This window comes from Cibotium barometz, chromosome 13, assembly GCF_041138505.1.
Source record: "Cibotium barometz isolate CiBa-2024 chromosome 13, ASM4113850v1, whole genome shotgun sequence".
In the NCBI taxonomy this organism is placed as follows: Eukaryota; Viridiplantae; Streptophyta; class Polypodiopsida; order Cyatheales; family Cibotiaceae; genus Cibotium; species Cibotium barometz.
The window spans coordinates 1,456,109-1,471,239 of record NC_141058.1 but is presented as its reverse complement, the minus strand read 5'-3'; the positions used below and the strand labels follow the sequence as shown (position 1 = coordinate 1,471,239).

Below are 15,131 nucleotides of genomic sequence, written 5' to 3'. Positions count from 1 at the left end.
TGGGAAAAACGAAATGCAAACCTTAATACAAGAAGTCTGAAAACACACCTAACGTAAGAGCTTGTTGTAGAGACTTACCCAGCACTTGGATACCAACGTAACATAACAGGGGAAGTGTGCTTGATTATGTCCTAATTTAAAAGTTATTTAGAAGGCTAGTTAATGCTAATTACAAACAAAATTTGAAAACGCACAATACAAGGGGAGATAGTTGCGTTTCGACCATGTATATTGCTGATGAACACATAGAATGCTTACACTGCTGAAAACTCAGACTTGAACTCTTAAACCCTAGCGTTATTGCTTACAATGCATGAGCAAAAGGTTGAATCATTGTCCCAAGATGTGTAGCACACAGTAGGACTGTGTTATGGCCAACGCTTGCTCTTAGTACCTGAACCAGCAAAACTAGCTCTGGATGACTGGGTTTCACCTTACTAACCAGTCTAGAGTTGGTGGGGCAACCCATAATTGACAAACTTGGGCACCTCAATCTATCTCTTAGAGTAGCCATGGGTTATCTGTATTGTGTTTATTCTATAGCCTATGAGCGTTGAGATCACTTGATTAACCACGCGAAGACCCCTCCATCTGGACTTCTATTGGACACCAATGCCAAGATATACCTTATAGCAAGATCCATGTGTCAATTACTTATTTTTACCATCGTTTCAATCCAAAGGCCACCCAAGTACAGCACATAATGCATGCAGTCTTTCAAATTTCTTGCTCAATAAGAAGGACACTTTAAAGGGAATCAATTTAGGGGGTTATTGCTCTAGATCTGGTAAGGCTGTTGACTATAGCCTAAATAAAGACAACTTGTTTGTGAGCCCATATGGAGCTTTGTAGTTCTTAATCCATTTTATCCTCTCCCCCTCAAAACCACTCTTAGATCTTATGGGATGCATGGAATTTACATGTTCATCCCTTCAAATCAATTGAGTGTCCTTTCATATATGCACGCAAATGAAGTGCATGGACTTGATCTCAATCCCTCTTGCACTCACACAAGATGCGTGCGACGCCTTGCCTTCTATGCAACTACCACACGAGGCAAAAAGCTACAAATTATGTGACAGCATTTGTAGAGATACCAACAAAATCTATAGGCACAAAGCATCCTATCCAAGCCTTGGATAGATCTTAGGCCACGGTTGTAGAAATAATAGGTTCAACTTAGCCTAGAACTTGTTCAATTGTCAAAGAAGCCTTCTTAAACTGATAAGAAAAGAGAAAATACCTCCTCAAAAACTTCAAGGTTTAGTTATATTGAGATTAAGAGTGACAAAATTACTTGTTCAAAATGACAATTTCCTCTTCAATCCATGGTCAAAAGGATTGATGTCAGGCTCAATAAAATCTTTTTCCAAACACCATATCCAATTCATATATGCATGCACTTGATCTCAACCCTTCTGGCACACAAGATGCATGTAGTAACACCTTACCTTTGTGTGCAACTGCTACAAGCCAAAATACTACAAAAAAGTGTTACAACATTTGTTCAGATACCAACAAGTTGTTTAGGCACGAAACCTTTGAAAGCTTCCTATCCAAGCCTTGGATCAATATTACAACACAATTCGAGAAGAAATAGGTTTAGCTTAGCCTAGAACTTGCTCGATTGTCAACGCAAGAGTGACAAAATTGCTTGTTCAAAATCTAAATATAACTAAATTTTCAAGATTTAGTTACTTTTTCACACAAGATGCATGTGGTATCGCCTTACCTATGTGTGCTACTACTACAAGCCAAAAAAACAACAAAAAATGTGACAACATTTGGAGAGATAACAACAAATTGTTTAAGCACAAAACATTTGAAAACTTTCTATCCAAGCCTTGGATAGATCTTAGGCCACAGCTTGAGAAAAAATACGTTTAGCCTAGCCTAGAACTTGTTTAATTGTCAAAGAAGCCTTCTCAAATTGATGGGAAAAGGACAAATACCTCCTCGAAATTTTCAAGATTTAGTTATAATTAGATTAAAGAGTAACGAAATCTCTTGTTCAAAATAACAGGTTCCTCTTCAATCCATAGTGAAAGGGATTGATGTAAGGCTTAATAAATTAATTTTCCAAAAAGTGTCTCAAGCTCCTTAGTTTGTCTTTCGTGACACTTACACAACCACCAGAATTTTTTTTTTTGAAAATTTCTTTGACTAGCCGAGGAACTTTTTTAATATACTTTTACACCGTTACACACTCACCTTACACCCTTCCACTACAGAAATTTTTCTTAGTAAATGGTATGAGTTTCAGAAACACATGCATGTGCACAGGCACATGTGTCTTTTCTCTCTTCTTTTTTTCATGTAAAGACAGCCTAACCGAGGAATAGGACATGCACTTGCACGGGGGGAGAGAGAGAGAGAGAGAGAGAGAGAGAGAGAGACCTGTTTCAAACATCTGGGGCCTGCTTTGCCCAACAAATGAGAAGATGTACTTGAACATCTTGAATTAGCTATTCTATCCTAAACAAGTTTAAGGTTTTATCAAAGGCAGAAAATTCTGCATTAATTATGAGTTTTGCCCAACCTATAACAAGCCCCCCTCTCTTTCGATGAACATGGCTTCTTTATCAAAAGCAAGTTGAAATGTAATCAGCAATGCTTCTTTATTAGAAGCAACTTGATAAGTTATCAGACTTGAGAGCTTTCTCACAGCAGGAAAATGGCCCTGTCTCAACATCAAACACCCATCTCACAAAGAGCTCACCATAGAATCATATAATTTGCACTCTTACACAACGTTGAAGTTTGGAGATTGGTACATGCAGGGTGCCAATATGAGAAGGCCAGACTTTACTGTGTCATATAACCTCACTGTCTAATAAATCACCCAAATCAGCTGAATTCAAAAGGTAATACAGAACATGTCTAATTTACAAATCCCTACTATAAGCTGCATACACTAAAGACTGTTATACAGTAACTTGTGTGCAATGATGAATCTTAGTATAGAAACCCTTGCACTAGTACACATTGCAAAACAATCTTCGTAAAACAACCCTCTCGTCAATATTTGGGTGATGCTGCACAGGATTGCACCTTCACTTGGTCTTGCACAATGATTCAAGTATTCATGTACATCCTCTCTCTGTCTCATGCACTCTAAGGATTGCACCTTCACTTTGGTCCCATAGGCCCATTGGGTTTTTAGTAGACGCTCTCTCTCTCTCTCTCTCTCTCTCTCTCTCCAATAATGAAACTGGCCTCGGATGTCTCGTGCATTCGCTCCTAGCAAACAAGTTGTCCCATAACCTCAAACGGATTTGATTTAGCTACTTGAGGTGGAAACATACTTGTCTAGAAGTACAGCGGGAATCTTTTCCCTGGAAGGGGAGGGCAACCAAGGGCAGCCCATAACTAGTGTGCTGATGTGTTGGTTTGTAGAGAAATTTCTCCCTATTTCCAAGAGATTTAATAATTAAGATAACCTTTGCAAAAGCTTAGTAGCCGCTTGTAGCCGCACACGGTCTGACACAAGTTAGCAAATTAGGGAACGCTAGAAGATGGAGGAGAAAATCATGCCATTTATTGATGTGGCATTATCGCATGGAAATTTCAGAATCATGCAAAAACTATGCCTGTGTATGTTGTACATATAGGAAATTGGGTGAAAGGGATTATTTGATGTGTTGTGCTTGTGCAACTTACCTGAGCACTGGTTTGTATTTCTTGATGTCCGCCAAAGCAGCGTCTCTGAAGAGCGAAATGTCAACAGTGCCAGCCACCATGTGATAGCCACGCTCGAACATTGCAGAGGGAGGATCTATAGCTCTGGCTATACCTGCAAGGTAGAGGCCGCTTCTCTTGGCAGCAAGCACCTCTCTCTCAGCTTGGTGAAGCAGCTCATTCACCTCCTGGTCGCCAGCAGGGTTGTCAAGATAGCCCATGCTGGAGCTCAAGTCTCGTGGCCCCATCATGAGGCAATCTACGCCGTCGACTGCCGCAATCTCTGCGACATTCTCCACACCTTTCTGGGATTCAATCTGCAGCATGACCAGCAACTCATCCTCCACTTTCCGGGAGTAATCCGGATCGATGCCGTACTTAGAAGCTCGAATGATGCCGCATGCAGCTCCCCTGATGCCCTTAGGAGGGTACCTGCATGCGGCCACCGCCATGGCGGCATCTTCGGATGTCTGGACCATGGGGATCATGATGCCGTCCGGCCCGAGATCGAGGGCTTTCTTGGCCAAGGTGGGGTCATTCGCGGCAATTCTGAGCACAGAGAACGTCCCTGAGGCCTTGAGGGCTTGCAAGCAGGGGAGGGCAGCGAAGGTGTCGCCGGGGCCATGCTCCATGTCCACTACAACATAGTCGTACCCGGAATAACCCAAGATCTCTGCCAAGGAGGGCGAGAAGCTGCAGAGGAAGGAGCCGTAGAGGGGCTGACCGGCGGCGAGGCGCGCCTTGAGGCCGGCGGGGAAGTTAGAATGCGCCATAGCCGAGGAATGTCTGAGTTGCGGGCGATCGATGGCCCCTACGCCGCTTCCGATGGCTGATCGTGCTCGTGATGAGATGAGGCGGGTTTGATGGAAGCCGGCGACGTCCTGCATCACGAGCCCTGTGGGGCTCTTGGAAAAGCGCTGGCATGCTGCTAAACTCGCTGCTAAATGTGTGCCAACAAGGCGGGCGGCCATGGCTGATGAATCAAGAGGCTTGTAATTCTGTAAAGCCTTGGGTTTTGATAGTAAGAGCATTGTGCGTCTCTCACCTTATGCTGTTCACAATTACAATTTCACCTAAACTAGAAGTCTAAGATTTTGAGGTGCGTGTGAGACACTCTCTGTTTTTTTTTTTTTAATAATCTTCCCAGGACTAAAAAGCACTTTAGGCACTCACCCTCAACCATGTTTATCTTGAGGTAGTTTTTTTTCAAACACATTATCTTTTCTTTTCTAGTGTGCCATTTTACCATTTTTTGAAGCTAAGATAAACATGCATAGCATCTAGTTCACGTCACTCAAAAATATGTACATCCAAAAAGGATTTTACCTCGACATTTTCGATATAAATTTAAAACATGATATTCACATAAGGGGTTTGTTAATAAATTTAAGAAGGTGCCAATTTGACTGTGTGATATTCAAAGTTGAGTGTGTGACATTCAAAGTCGAGCCCCTAAAATATGTGTTTTTTAGATAGTGAACGTCTCGATCCAAGCCTTCACATGTTACTAATGGTATGCATGTGGAATCTGGATCCTTTAAAATTCAATAAAGGCTTAAATTATATAAGGTTCTTCACTTGGCCCCACACTACAATACCACTTGTAAGATTCATCTACAAGAGTTCAAATTGCTAGTCAAACCTGTGGGGTTTAGATAGCATCGGTCAATATTCAAAAATGTAAAAATAATAATAATTTTAAAATAGTTTGTGAAATACTTCTTTCCATTCTCAAAAGAGTTCATGTTTGCTATACTTTAATAGCTCCCTTTTCCTCCTTCCTTCCCTCTTCCCCTCTCTCTCAAACGAGGAAGGCCTCTCACGAATCTTTAACTTGTTTGATATTCCTTGGCATTGAGCAATCTAAGCACATCATTGAAGCAAATCAATCCCCTCTTTCTATCAATTTTCTTGATGACAAGTTTTAGCTGTTGAATAATTCTAATAGGCACATGTTAATGGCATCTTTAATCTTCATGATTAATAAATAAGTTATGATAATAAAAATAAGACTTTATCATTACTTTTTTATTGTAGATGATTCGTACACGAGATTGCACAACTTTAAGACAAGTGCAACTAGTACAAGAAAGAACACTTTAAGACAAGTGTAACTTGTACAAGGAATAACACTTTATAAGGCTATCTAAGCACAACCTATTGATCCAGCCTATTAATCCAACATGACCCACTTCCCTTGAATTTAGTAAGTGTATAAAGAATAACAGTGTACAAGTGCAAGTGATCTTATTTCATACTCCTCATGTATCTTTAAATACATTGCATAACCATGGCATGCAAGCATACTTAGAAGTTTTAAAAGGTCAATTTGTCAACAATTCCATGCCATGCACACATAATTGTGATTTTTGTCAATGACATTTAATGCCATATGTTGAAGCCAAAGGCTTACCTTAGCCTTGCCAAAGCATGTGTTGTTGGGTCTTGCCTTCGAGCCACAAATACAACTTCTCATGTGGGTGCACTAGCTCGTCCATTGCATCCTCACTCCGTTGTCACGTCAAAATGCTCCTTTCTATAGGGGCGAAGGGAGAGCTCTCAGTGCCTAGATGGAGGCAAGAAGAGATGGTCCTTCAAGATGGTTCTCTCTCACAAAAGATGGGAAAAGAAGAAGCTAATGCAAGAGGGAAACCTACAATCACACCTATACAAACAAGCATTCCATCAAGCAGGTAAGAACATAATAGCATGTAAGCAAGCAAGAAGTGGGAAGGAAGAGAGCTCACAAGAAAATTATTACAATGGAATGACTGTATATTACTTATTGTCAAAAATGTATTATATACAAGTGACTAGTTTTCACACTACGCTGGCTAGACTTAAAAATGGTCCGGTCCCTATTACTAGTCTTGAGCAACTATGTTTACTAAGTCTGTAGACTTTCCCTATTCGACATTAAATTCATAGGTAAGATTGCTTTATATGTTCCAACACCGTCTTAAAAAAGATAAGTGCATGTTCGCACAACGAGTAAGATGGCAAAGCGCTACGGTACGTCAAGCAAGCAAAACCACGTTATAACCAATGTAGTGGGGTTAATATCCCAAGCAATGAAGAAAGTTGCCTCTGAGTCACCAGTTTTGAAGTTGGCATCATGGGATGATCCTTTTGAGGTGATTACTACACCACTCATAGGGTGCATATAGCTTCTCCTAACTACCTCATGTTAAAGGGTCCACACCACTTCCACAACCGAGGGAGGCTCGACATGAAGAATCTCTAAATCGCCTATCACTTCCCATGCTGCTTGCCTTGACAAGCTGCAAGGGCTGCCTAAAGCTTCCCATTACCTTGACCTATCATCTAGCTGTGGATCGGTCCTGAACTAACTACTTAACCTCGTTCACTAAATCCATATGGCATATCCTAGACCATCCATACCATCTACTTCTCAGCAGATGCACCATTGACTTGGGTGTGTTATGAGGGCGTACACATTCACCATTAGGAAGGGGGGTATATGAACCACTGCATTGGTTATAACGTGGTTTCGCATGCTTGACGTACCGTAGCGCTTTGCCATCTTACTCGTTGTGCGAACATGCACTTATCTTTTTTAAGACGGTGCTAGAACATATAAAGCAGTCTTACCTATGAATTTAATGGCAAGATCTTGTTGGTGGGTGAATAAGAGTCAAACAGAGGATACAGGCATGAAAGCTCATTGGAGTTACCGACTAGGTCAATGGTGATCCAAGCAATGGGTCATATCATGGGCCAAGCTTGCATTCCATGGTCCCCCCATCCAGAGATATGCTTGGAGGGTTGGTTTTAACAAGGTTATGTATAGTTACATGTGTTTGTGCATGATGTGAGATGCGAGCAATGAAAAAAAAAGTGATGCCTATAGTGAAATATGCAAGTGTGATATGCATGGACAATGGGCAAAATGTGTGCCCGTGTGGGTGCATTGCTCCAATACAAGGACTTCTCCAATATAATTGCTTTCTTTGACTCTCTTTGCTGCTTCAACATTACTGGATATCCATTTTTTTAGGAAGCTCAAATCATTAGATTGTTTGAGACATGGCAATGGTTTTACACATGGTGGTGTCCACATTAGCTACAAGGGAGTTGGGTGGCCTCTATGCCTCAATGGACTTAGCATGGTCAAGCATGTGGGCTACAAGAAAGGTGTTTTGAATAGGTGGGGAGGTCAAAGACGAGGCACGAAATGATCCTACTTGTTATAGGAAGTTCCAGACAATGGGTCGTCGTGCCATGGGCCAGGCTTACGCTCGCCATGGTCCCCCCATCCAAAAATGTACATGGATGGCCTATTGGTGATGAGTTTCAATGTAGGTTCATAAAAGAACGGTGCTTATATCTAATACATGCAGAGCTCATGTATTAGGTGACATGCATGGGCATTGGGCAAAAGGTGAGCCCGCGTAGAAGCTTCGTCCAGTGAAAACTCCAATACATTGCTATCTTTGACACTTATTTGAATGCTTTCTTTGACTCTTGCACATGTTTTGAGATAAGGAATTCGTAGTGGATGTGTTATGAGGCTAGCCGATAAGGTGGGTGTGACTGAGGTTAGGTGACTGAGGTTAGGGTCTCCATGAGGATGGAATAATTGAGGACACCCTGTCTGGCAAGCCCAGAACAATGGGTGGCTTGCCGAACATGGACGAATGGATCCCGGCACTTTTTGAGCCTTGTTTTGAAGTGCTAGTGTGGCTATTCGGCCTGCTTGCTTAAAGAATGGCGATGTCGGTAGGAATGGAAGTATTACAGAGCTACCCAACAGCTTGGGGAATGAAATATTGGAATGTCAAGGTTACGGCCGATGTAGCTTTGTTGATGGTTGTTTGGGCATCTTTACCTCACTTGATTAGCGTGGATGTAGACAAGGTTTGTGCCGCCTTGGAAAGGAGATGCAGATCATGCTTGATGGATCTAACAACTTGGGTGCATGGATCCAACGGCTCCACAAACCGTGATTGGGATGCCCATGTGATTGGGCAAGATGGAGACTTCCTGGCTAGTGGCATCTTCACGAAGTCACCGGATGGAAAGCTAGTAGCCCTTGTGATGTGGATGCTGAAATTGTGAGTCAGGGATGGGAAGAGGGCTAGACTGAGCGAGACTCGATGAGGAATTCAAGATAACATGATCGAAGGCATCCATGCAAAGTGTTAGCATGGAGCATGGATGTTGCATACAAAAGTGGGATCCGGTGTTGGAGTGCCTTAATAAGGTGGCATGTAGACCATGGTGGGTGCAAATACGATGCAAGGCATAAGTGCATGGATTAGGGTGGATTAGGGCCAAAAAGACCACAAGGCAAGGAGAACTATCCAAGCCTATGTGCCTAAATTTTAGTGGTGAATGGATGTGAGTGAAGGAAGTTCTTTCGGGTTTATAGATGGTTTAATGATTAGGTGATCTGATAATGTACCTGCAAACAATCCTAATTGTACCAACTCTACTCTTCGTGGGCAGCGCTCTACCCACTCACAATGGGGAGCCAATAAAATCAATCAAAGGAGGGTGAAGGGGTTAGCTGTACTTATTGAGTTGAACGTGAACACTAGTGTCGCATTGATCGTTACTTGACAAAATGCCGGTAGCATAGCCAAATAAAAGCATTTGTATGCCTATAGCTTCATGCTCATAGTGGTATGGCCTTGGTGTCAGTAGATTGTTGTGCATGTGCTTAAAGATAGTGTAGGACATGCATGCCTACTCTTTGATTATTTCACACTATCTCTTATCTAGTCACACAAGCACTCAAGATGGATAAAATATCTAGGGAATCTAAAGAGATCACTTGCTTTATCTATGGTAATCTCACTAACAAAACTTGACAACAATGTAAGAGACTAGCAAGCAGGCTTCTTGTTCTGCCAACACTTGAGTGATATGAAAACATGTACTTCATGGCCCTCATCTATAACTCCTATGCTACCACAATCCTCCGAGGTGCAAGGTTATAGAAAGGCTCCCTCAAGTTGCATATCTTACCACAACAGCCATTCTAGAAGTGGGGCTAAGCTTTACGAGCCCAACTTTATGAGCCGATTTAAGAAAACAAGGTCCAATGACACGATCTTTGTACATTTTAATCCCTCACAAAAATGTATCAATTGAACTTAACCTTAAACATAAAACAAATTGATTTGTTCAAGCATAGCATAAAGAGATAAAATCAAAGTAGAGATCACCATCAACAAGTACTAGGTTGAATCTCCCCCTCTACGTAAGTGGCTCCTCCTTCCTTTTACGAGAGTATTTTAATCATGTATTGGCAAAAATATCCCAAGTCAATTTTACAAAAGTGGGATTGTTTATTGAGAGATAGATGGACTAACCATAAACCTTAGTGCAAGTAATAAGCTAATGTGTAAACCCAAAAATAATGGCTAGCTCATATGTATAATACTAGCACATGTATACATAATATTGGGTACAAGGACATAGTCCAAAATAATCAAAATTATGGTATGAACCACTCAAAGTAGATGGTCAATAAATAGATCCATGCGACACATGCATGTACCATAAATATCGAGAGACTAACTCGAGCATTCATAGTGTTAGCATCACCTTGCTAACATGGGAGAAAACATGTGCTCCTACACACAGCCATGGAGTATACATGTAAACATGAGCATGGTGTAAGAGACATGGATTAAGAACAAGATAAAAGATAAAAGATAAAGATATAAGCAAAACATCATACTGTATTCCAATTCTATGTATCACATATTGTGTATTCAAGAAGCATGTCCAATTCGCATACAAGAGTCATGTACAATTTGCATACAAGAGGGGCTTTATATAGCCATTCAACCATGTGACTCTTGGGATACCCATGTGACTATTGGGATCCCATAACCTCCACAAGATCCTAACTGCTCACTATCCCTCTTGTAAACACTTCTTGATATGCCATCTTTTAATAACCAAATCCCACAACTCATTAGCCTAAGCTAATGCTACTAGTGCTAGGGGATGTTCACACCCAAGCTAATGTAAAAATGATAGGGGGTGTTCTCACCCGTCAACACCTCTCTTCCCCCCCTTTGTTTAGTTGGGGGTGTACTATCTCCTATCAATGCTAAGTATATCATGAAAATCCATGAATAAGTGGCTGGTAGAAGAAGTTACAATGTAATCCATTTTAAGTCATACAATACAATCATGTAGAACCACATAAAACTAATAGTAGACCAAGGAAATGGTGGGAAAATTATTTCCACCAATCCGATGAAGAATCTCGTCCATGGGCACTCAAATGTGCTACCATCTATGTCAATGAAGCTGCATCTCCAGAAGTTCGTAAAGTGAGTCCTCCCTTGGGTCCTGAAATTACACACCCAACAAGTAACTACAATCTAGAAACCATTACATCATTTTCCTCTATAATTTTCTATGATTTTAACATTTTCCTTTTGGTTTATATTATGTTTGTTCCTTTTCCTTACACAGGAAACTTGATAGGGACCTCATTGAGATTTTCCTTCAGACCTCATGCCTTCTCACTTAGTCTTACGAGCGTCTTGTTAGGTATCTCACTGAGCTTTCTCCTTCGGCTTTCATGTCTCTTTCTCTGGGACTTATAGGCGACTCAGTAGGGCCTTCAAACTAGGCTTCCTTCAGACCTCATGCCTTCTCTCCACTGGGTCTTATACGTGCTCGATAATATCCTCAGTCCAAGACTCTTCCTTTGGCCCTCATATCTCATTTTAGGACTTACAGGTGACGCAATCAGGCCCTTGCATGGGCTTCATCCTCACATATAAGGTGACATACATGTCCAAGAAGGCCTTCTGATTATACTTGTATGCATCTATAGGAAAGCATGTTGCATGGGCCCATATTTAGCTCTATCATCTACAAGGGAAGCTTCAAAGTATTTATCCCAACTTAAAGATAGTACTTGTATCTATTGCATCAAGGCGTACTAGATGTAGTTTCAACACCCATTACAATAACCTCAAGTGCAATAGAAAAGCTACAATTTTAGAAGAAAATGAAGAAGGCACAAGACAAGAATGAGGTGCCCGACAAACGAGTAAGGAGAAAACACTTAAAGGGACCAAAGAGTCGGAAAGGGGGGGTAGTATGAGATGTTAATCTAGATGGACCTCAAACCCATTTATAGCTTAAAAGTGGTGTAAGCTCTGATTTCTAGGACCAATCCAGTAGGACACAACATCTGTGGTCTTTTCAAATCATCCCTTACATTTCAAAATGTGTAGTAGACGCAACCAGTGCAGTGAAGGTATTAACAACTCAAAAAGAGGGGCTTTACAAAATGAATTAAATAGATCCAGATCTGAGATATTAGATTTGCCAAGCTAATAAGTCGGCCTTGAGGTAAATAGTTAAAGTTGTCTAGCACGATATTCTGCAAGCTCATGCTGATAAAGCCCAAATGTAGGAAGATATCCTAGATTTCCAATATAAGTTTAGAGGCTCAGAGCTAAAATGCCAGAAGTTGATGGAGTAGCAAATTTTTACCATGGGATAACATGAAGCTGTGGTCAAAGTTGGTCGAGCCAAACTCTAAATCCTACAGAGCAAGATAGATGGGATGGATGAAAAGATACAGGGAGGAAGAGACCTTGAGCTCTTGCAAGCACACACGCACACTCACACAAACCCTAGAAGATACATGGAGGAAGAGACCTTGAGCTCTTGCAAGCACACGCGCACACTCACACAAACCCTAGAAGAGAACACACAAGATGAGAGGCTGAAAATTGTTGTTCTTCTTCTTCTCAATAAAAGGGTTCTACCAAAAGATAATGGAAATACAACATAAGTACTAAAGTACTATGTGGATGTGGTCCATGATGTGAACATGCTAAGTGAGTGAGCTGGCAAAATAAGTATGGCATAACTCAGTGGAATCACTAGCAATGATCTATCATAGCATCCTACCAAACATGCCAGTGATGTAAGTGGCGGAAACGGTCACCCAGGCATATCATAAGTGTCAGCTCGTGTTGAGCTTGATATCTCAATACTCCCCCTCAAGCTCAACTCCATCTCTAGGACTCCAAGCATAGTCCGAAATCTGCGAAACTTCTCTGCTTCGAAGGCTTTTGTGAAAATGTCAGCTACCTACTCCTCCGTGCTAACATACATGAGATCAATGTCTCCTGCTAAAACCCTCTCTCTGATGAAGTGAAGTGGACCTCTATGTGTTTGGTACGCGCATAAAAAATGGGGTTCCTTACCAACTGTATACTGCTAAGGTTGTCACAATATATGACAACTTATCTATCAAACTGCAGCCCCAATCACCAACTTACGCAGCCAAGCTACCTCACATGCTGCCATTGCAACACCCCTATACTCTGCCTCCGTACTCAATAAGGCAACTGTTGGCTACTTCTTGTTGCTCCATGTTATAGCACCACTCCCAAAGGAGAACATAAATCCACTGGTAGATCTCCTATCTGCGATACTACCAGCCCAATCTACATCGTGTATCCAAACACCTGCAACTTTGTACCAGCCTCATAAAAGAGACCATAGTCTATTGTAGACTTCACATAGGGCAATGTGCGCCTCACACCATCCAAATGTGGCTTCCGAGGAACATGCATAGATTGACTTTGCAATCCAACTGTATAGTTCAAATATGGCCTAGTGATCATCATGTAGATCAAGCTACCCACTATCCTTCTATACATAGTGGGATTCTCCAAAATCTCACCCGTAATTGCACTCAACTTGCCTAATGGCATAGAAATTAGCTTACAACCAGCCATAGCATATTTGGATAGCATGTCCAATGCATACTGCCTCTATGATAGCCATATGCCCTTGGTCGTCCTAAATAACCTCAATGCCAAGGAAGTACCTCAGCTCACCCAAATCCTTCATGTCAAATTTCTTCTTAAGGAGATATTTCACACTCTCAACTTCCTCTCCACTATAACCCCCAACAATCGAGTCATCCACATAGATTGTGATGACCACAAGGCCCTTATCACTCTTCCGCACATAGAGTGAATAATTAGCATGTGCCACATGAAAGCCAATGGTTATAATATATTGTGCTATCTTATCATGCCATGCTCTCAGTGCCTATTTCAAACCATATAAGGCTTTACGCAACTTGCATACAAAATCGGGGTGACCCACATCTTCATAACCTGGTGGCTTGATCCATATACACTTCTTCTTGCAATTCACTATGCAAGAACACATTCTTAAACACCCACTTTATCTAAAACCCATCCTTTTGATGCAGCCACCGCAATAATAGCTCCCACGGTTACCATCTTGGCAACAGGACTAAACATCTCATAATCAATGCCATAAGTTTGAGCATAACCTTTGGCAACCAATATTGCTTTATATCTACTAATACTTACATCTGAGTTGTGCTTTATTTTGTACACCCACCAGTAGCCTTCTTGTCCTTGGGCAATGGCACCAAGTCCCAAGTCTCATTTGCATCCAATGCAGCCATTTCTTCATCCAGGCTTTCTCCCAATCTACATTCCCAATAGCTTCTTCAAGACATGTGGGTTCAATATCTTACACAACTTTAGCCATATATGCATAATGTGTAGGATTCCTCCTTCCAACTTTTGAGGTGTAAAGGTTTAAGAACATCCCCTTCTGTTCTTATGCATAATGTGTAGGATTCCTCCCTCCAACTTTTTGAGGTGTAAAGGTTTAAGAACCTCCCCTTCTGTTCTTGTAATCATTTCCCTCTCTGAAATGGAAGAAAGAGTTTTACCCTGTTTTGACCTAGAGAGAGAAAATATCTAGAGAGAGGTAATTCAAAATTGAGATATCTTTGGATACAAAAATCCTCCTAATGTCAAATGGATTCCCCTGAAACAGAAGTTCAAAATGAACTTTCCAATGTGCATTAGGAATTAATTGAAAATGGTATAAGGGACCTTAGACTAAGGGTCCAAATTTTTAGAAACTTTTGGATTATGGTCCAATTAAGCTTCTAATGGGCCAATTGGATTACCAAGTGTTGGGATGAAATAAATCCAAAGAATAAAAGAAAATACCCAAAAATGAGTAAATGCTTGCATAAGATGAAGAGTTGACTGAGTACAAGGTTTACTAGTTAAAAATTAAGAGATATTAGTAAAAAAATGAGATATTTTAGAGAAATGATGCATTTTTGACACCTTGGTAAGGAAAGGAGGACTCTTGAGGTAGGCACCTTTTTCACATGTGTGGAGGGGTTTTTTAATTCAAAAAATGTGATATTTTTATCTCTCCTCTCTCTTGGATCAAACTAGATCAAAAAGGGAGCCAAACTGAACTTGGAAAATTCTAGACCCCAGTTGGACTTGGTTAGTGGCCTCCCTCACCTATAAATAGACTCTCATTCCTTTGTATTTTCATATTGGAGCTATACCATGCCAGTATTATCTTAAAATAATCATATTCTATTATCCCTTAAATTTTCCTCTCTCTTGGGAGCTTGGAGCTTCTCT

At 41.1% G+C, this 15,131-nt stretch overlaps 1 protein-coding gene across 3 annotated transcripts; it reads right to left on the bottom strand.

Moving 5' to 3' along the window:
- Positions 1 to 211: 211 nt before the first annotated feature.
- LOC147632258 (uncharacterized) lies at positions 212 to 4,724 on the bottom strand. 3 transcript variants are annotated; one of them, XM_086807066.1, is made up of 2 exons: positions 3,661 to 4,724; positions 212 to 3,132 (listed from the first exon to the last, which is right to left on the bottom strand). In XM_086807066.1, exons 1-2 carry the CDS (start codon positions 4,707 to 4,709, stop codon positions 3,084 to 3,086), a joined length of 1,098 nt encoding a protein of 365 aa, XP_086663192.1. In that variant the 5' UTR covers positions 4,710 to 4,724; the 3' UTR covers positions 212 to 3,083. The 3 variants fall into 3 exon arrangements, with proteins under 3 accessions (XP_086663192.1, XP_086663194.1, XP_086663193.1); XM_086807068.1 differs by having other exon boundaries at positions 212 to 3,127; XM_086807067.1 differs by lacking the exon at positions 212 to 3,132 and adding an exon at positions 3,154 to 3,480.
- Positions 4,725 to 15,131: the final 10,407 nt, after the last annotated feature.

What these genes read in the sequence shown, in the direction of transcription:
- LOC147632258 (XM_086807066.1), bottom strand. Translation starts at nt 4,709, where the DNA reads ATGCTCTTACTATCAAAACCCAAGGCTTTACAGAATTACAAGCCTCTT. An exon ending in AAATACAAACCAGTGCTCAG is followed by an intron (nt 3,133 to 3,660) that starts GTAAGTTGCACA and finishes ATGGGACCAAAG; the next exon opens with TGAAGGTGCAATCCTTAGAG.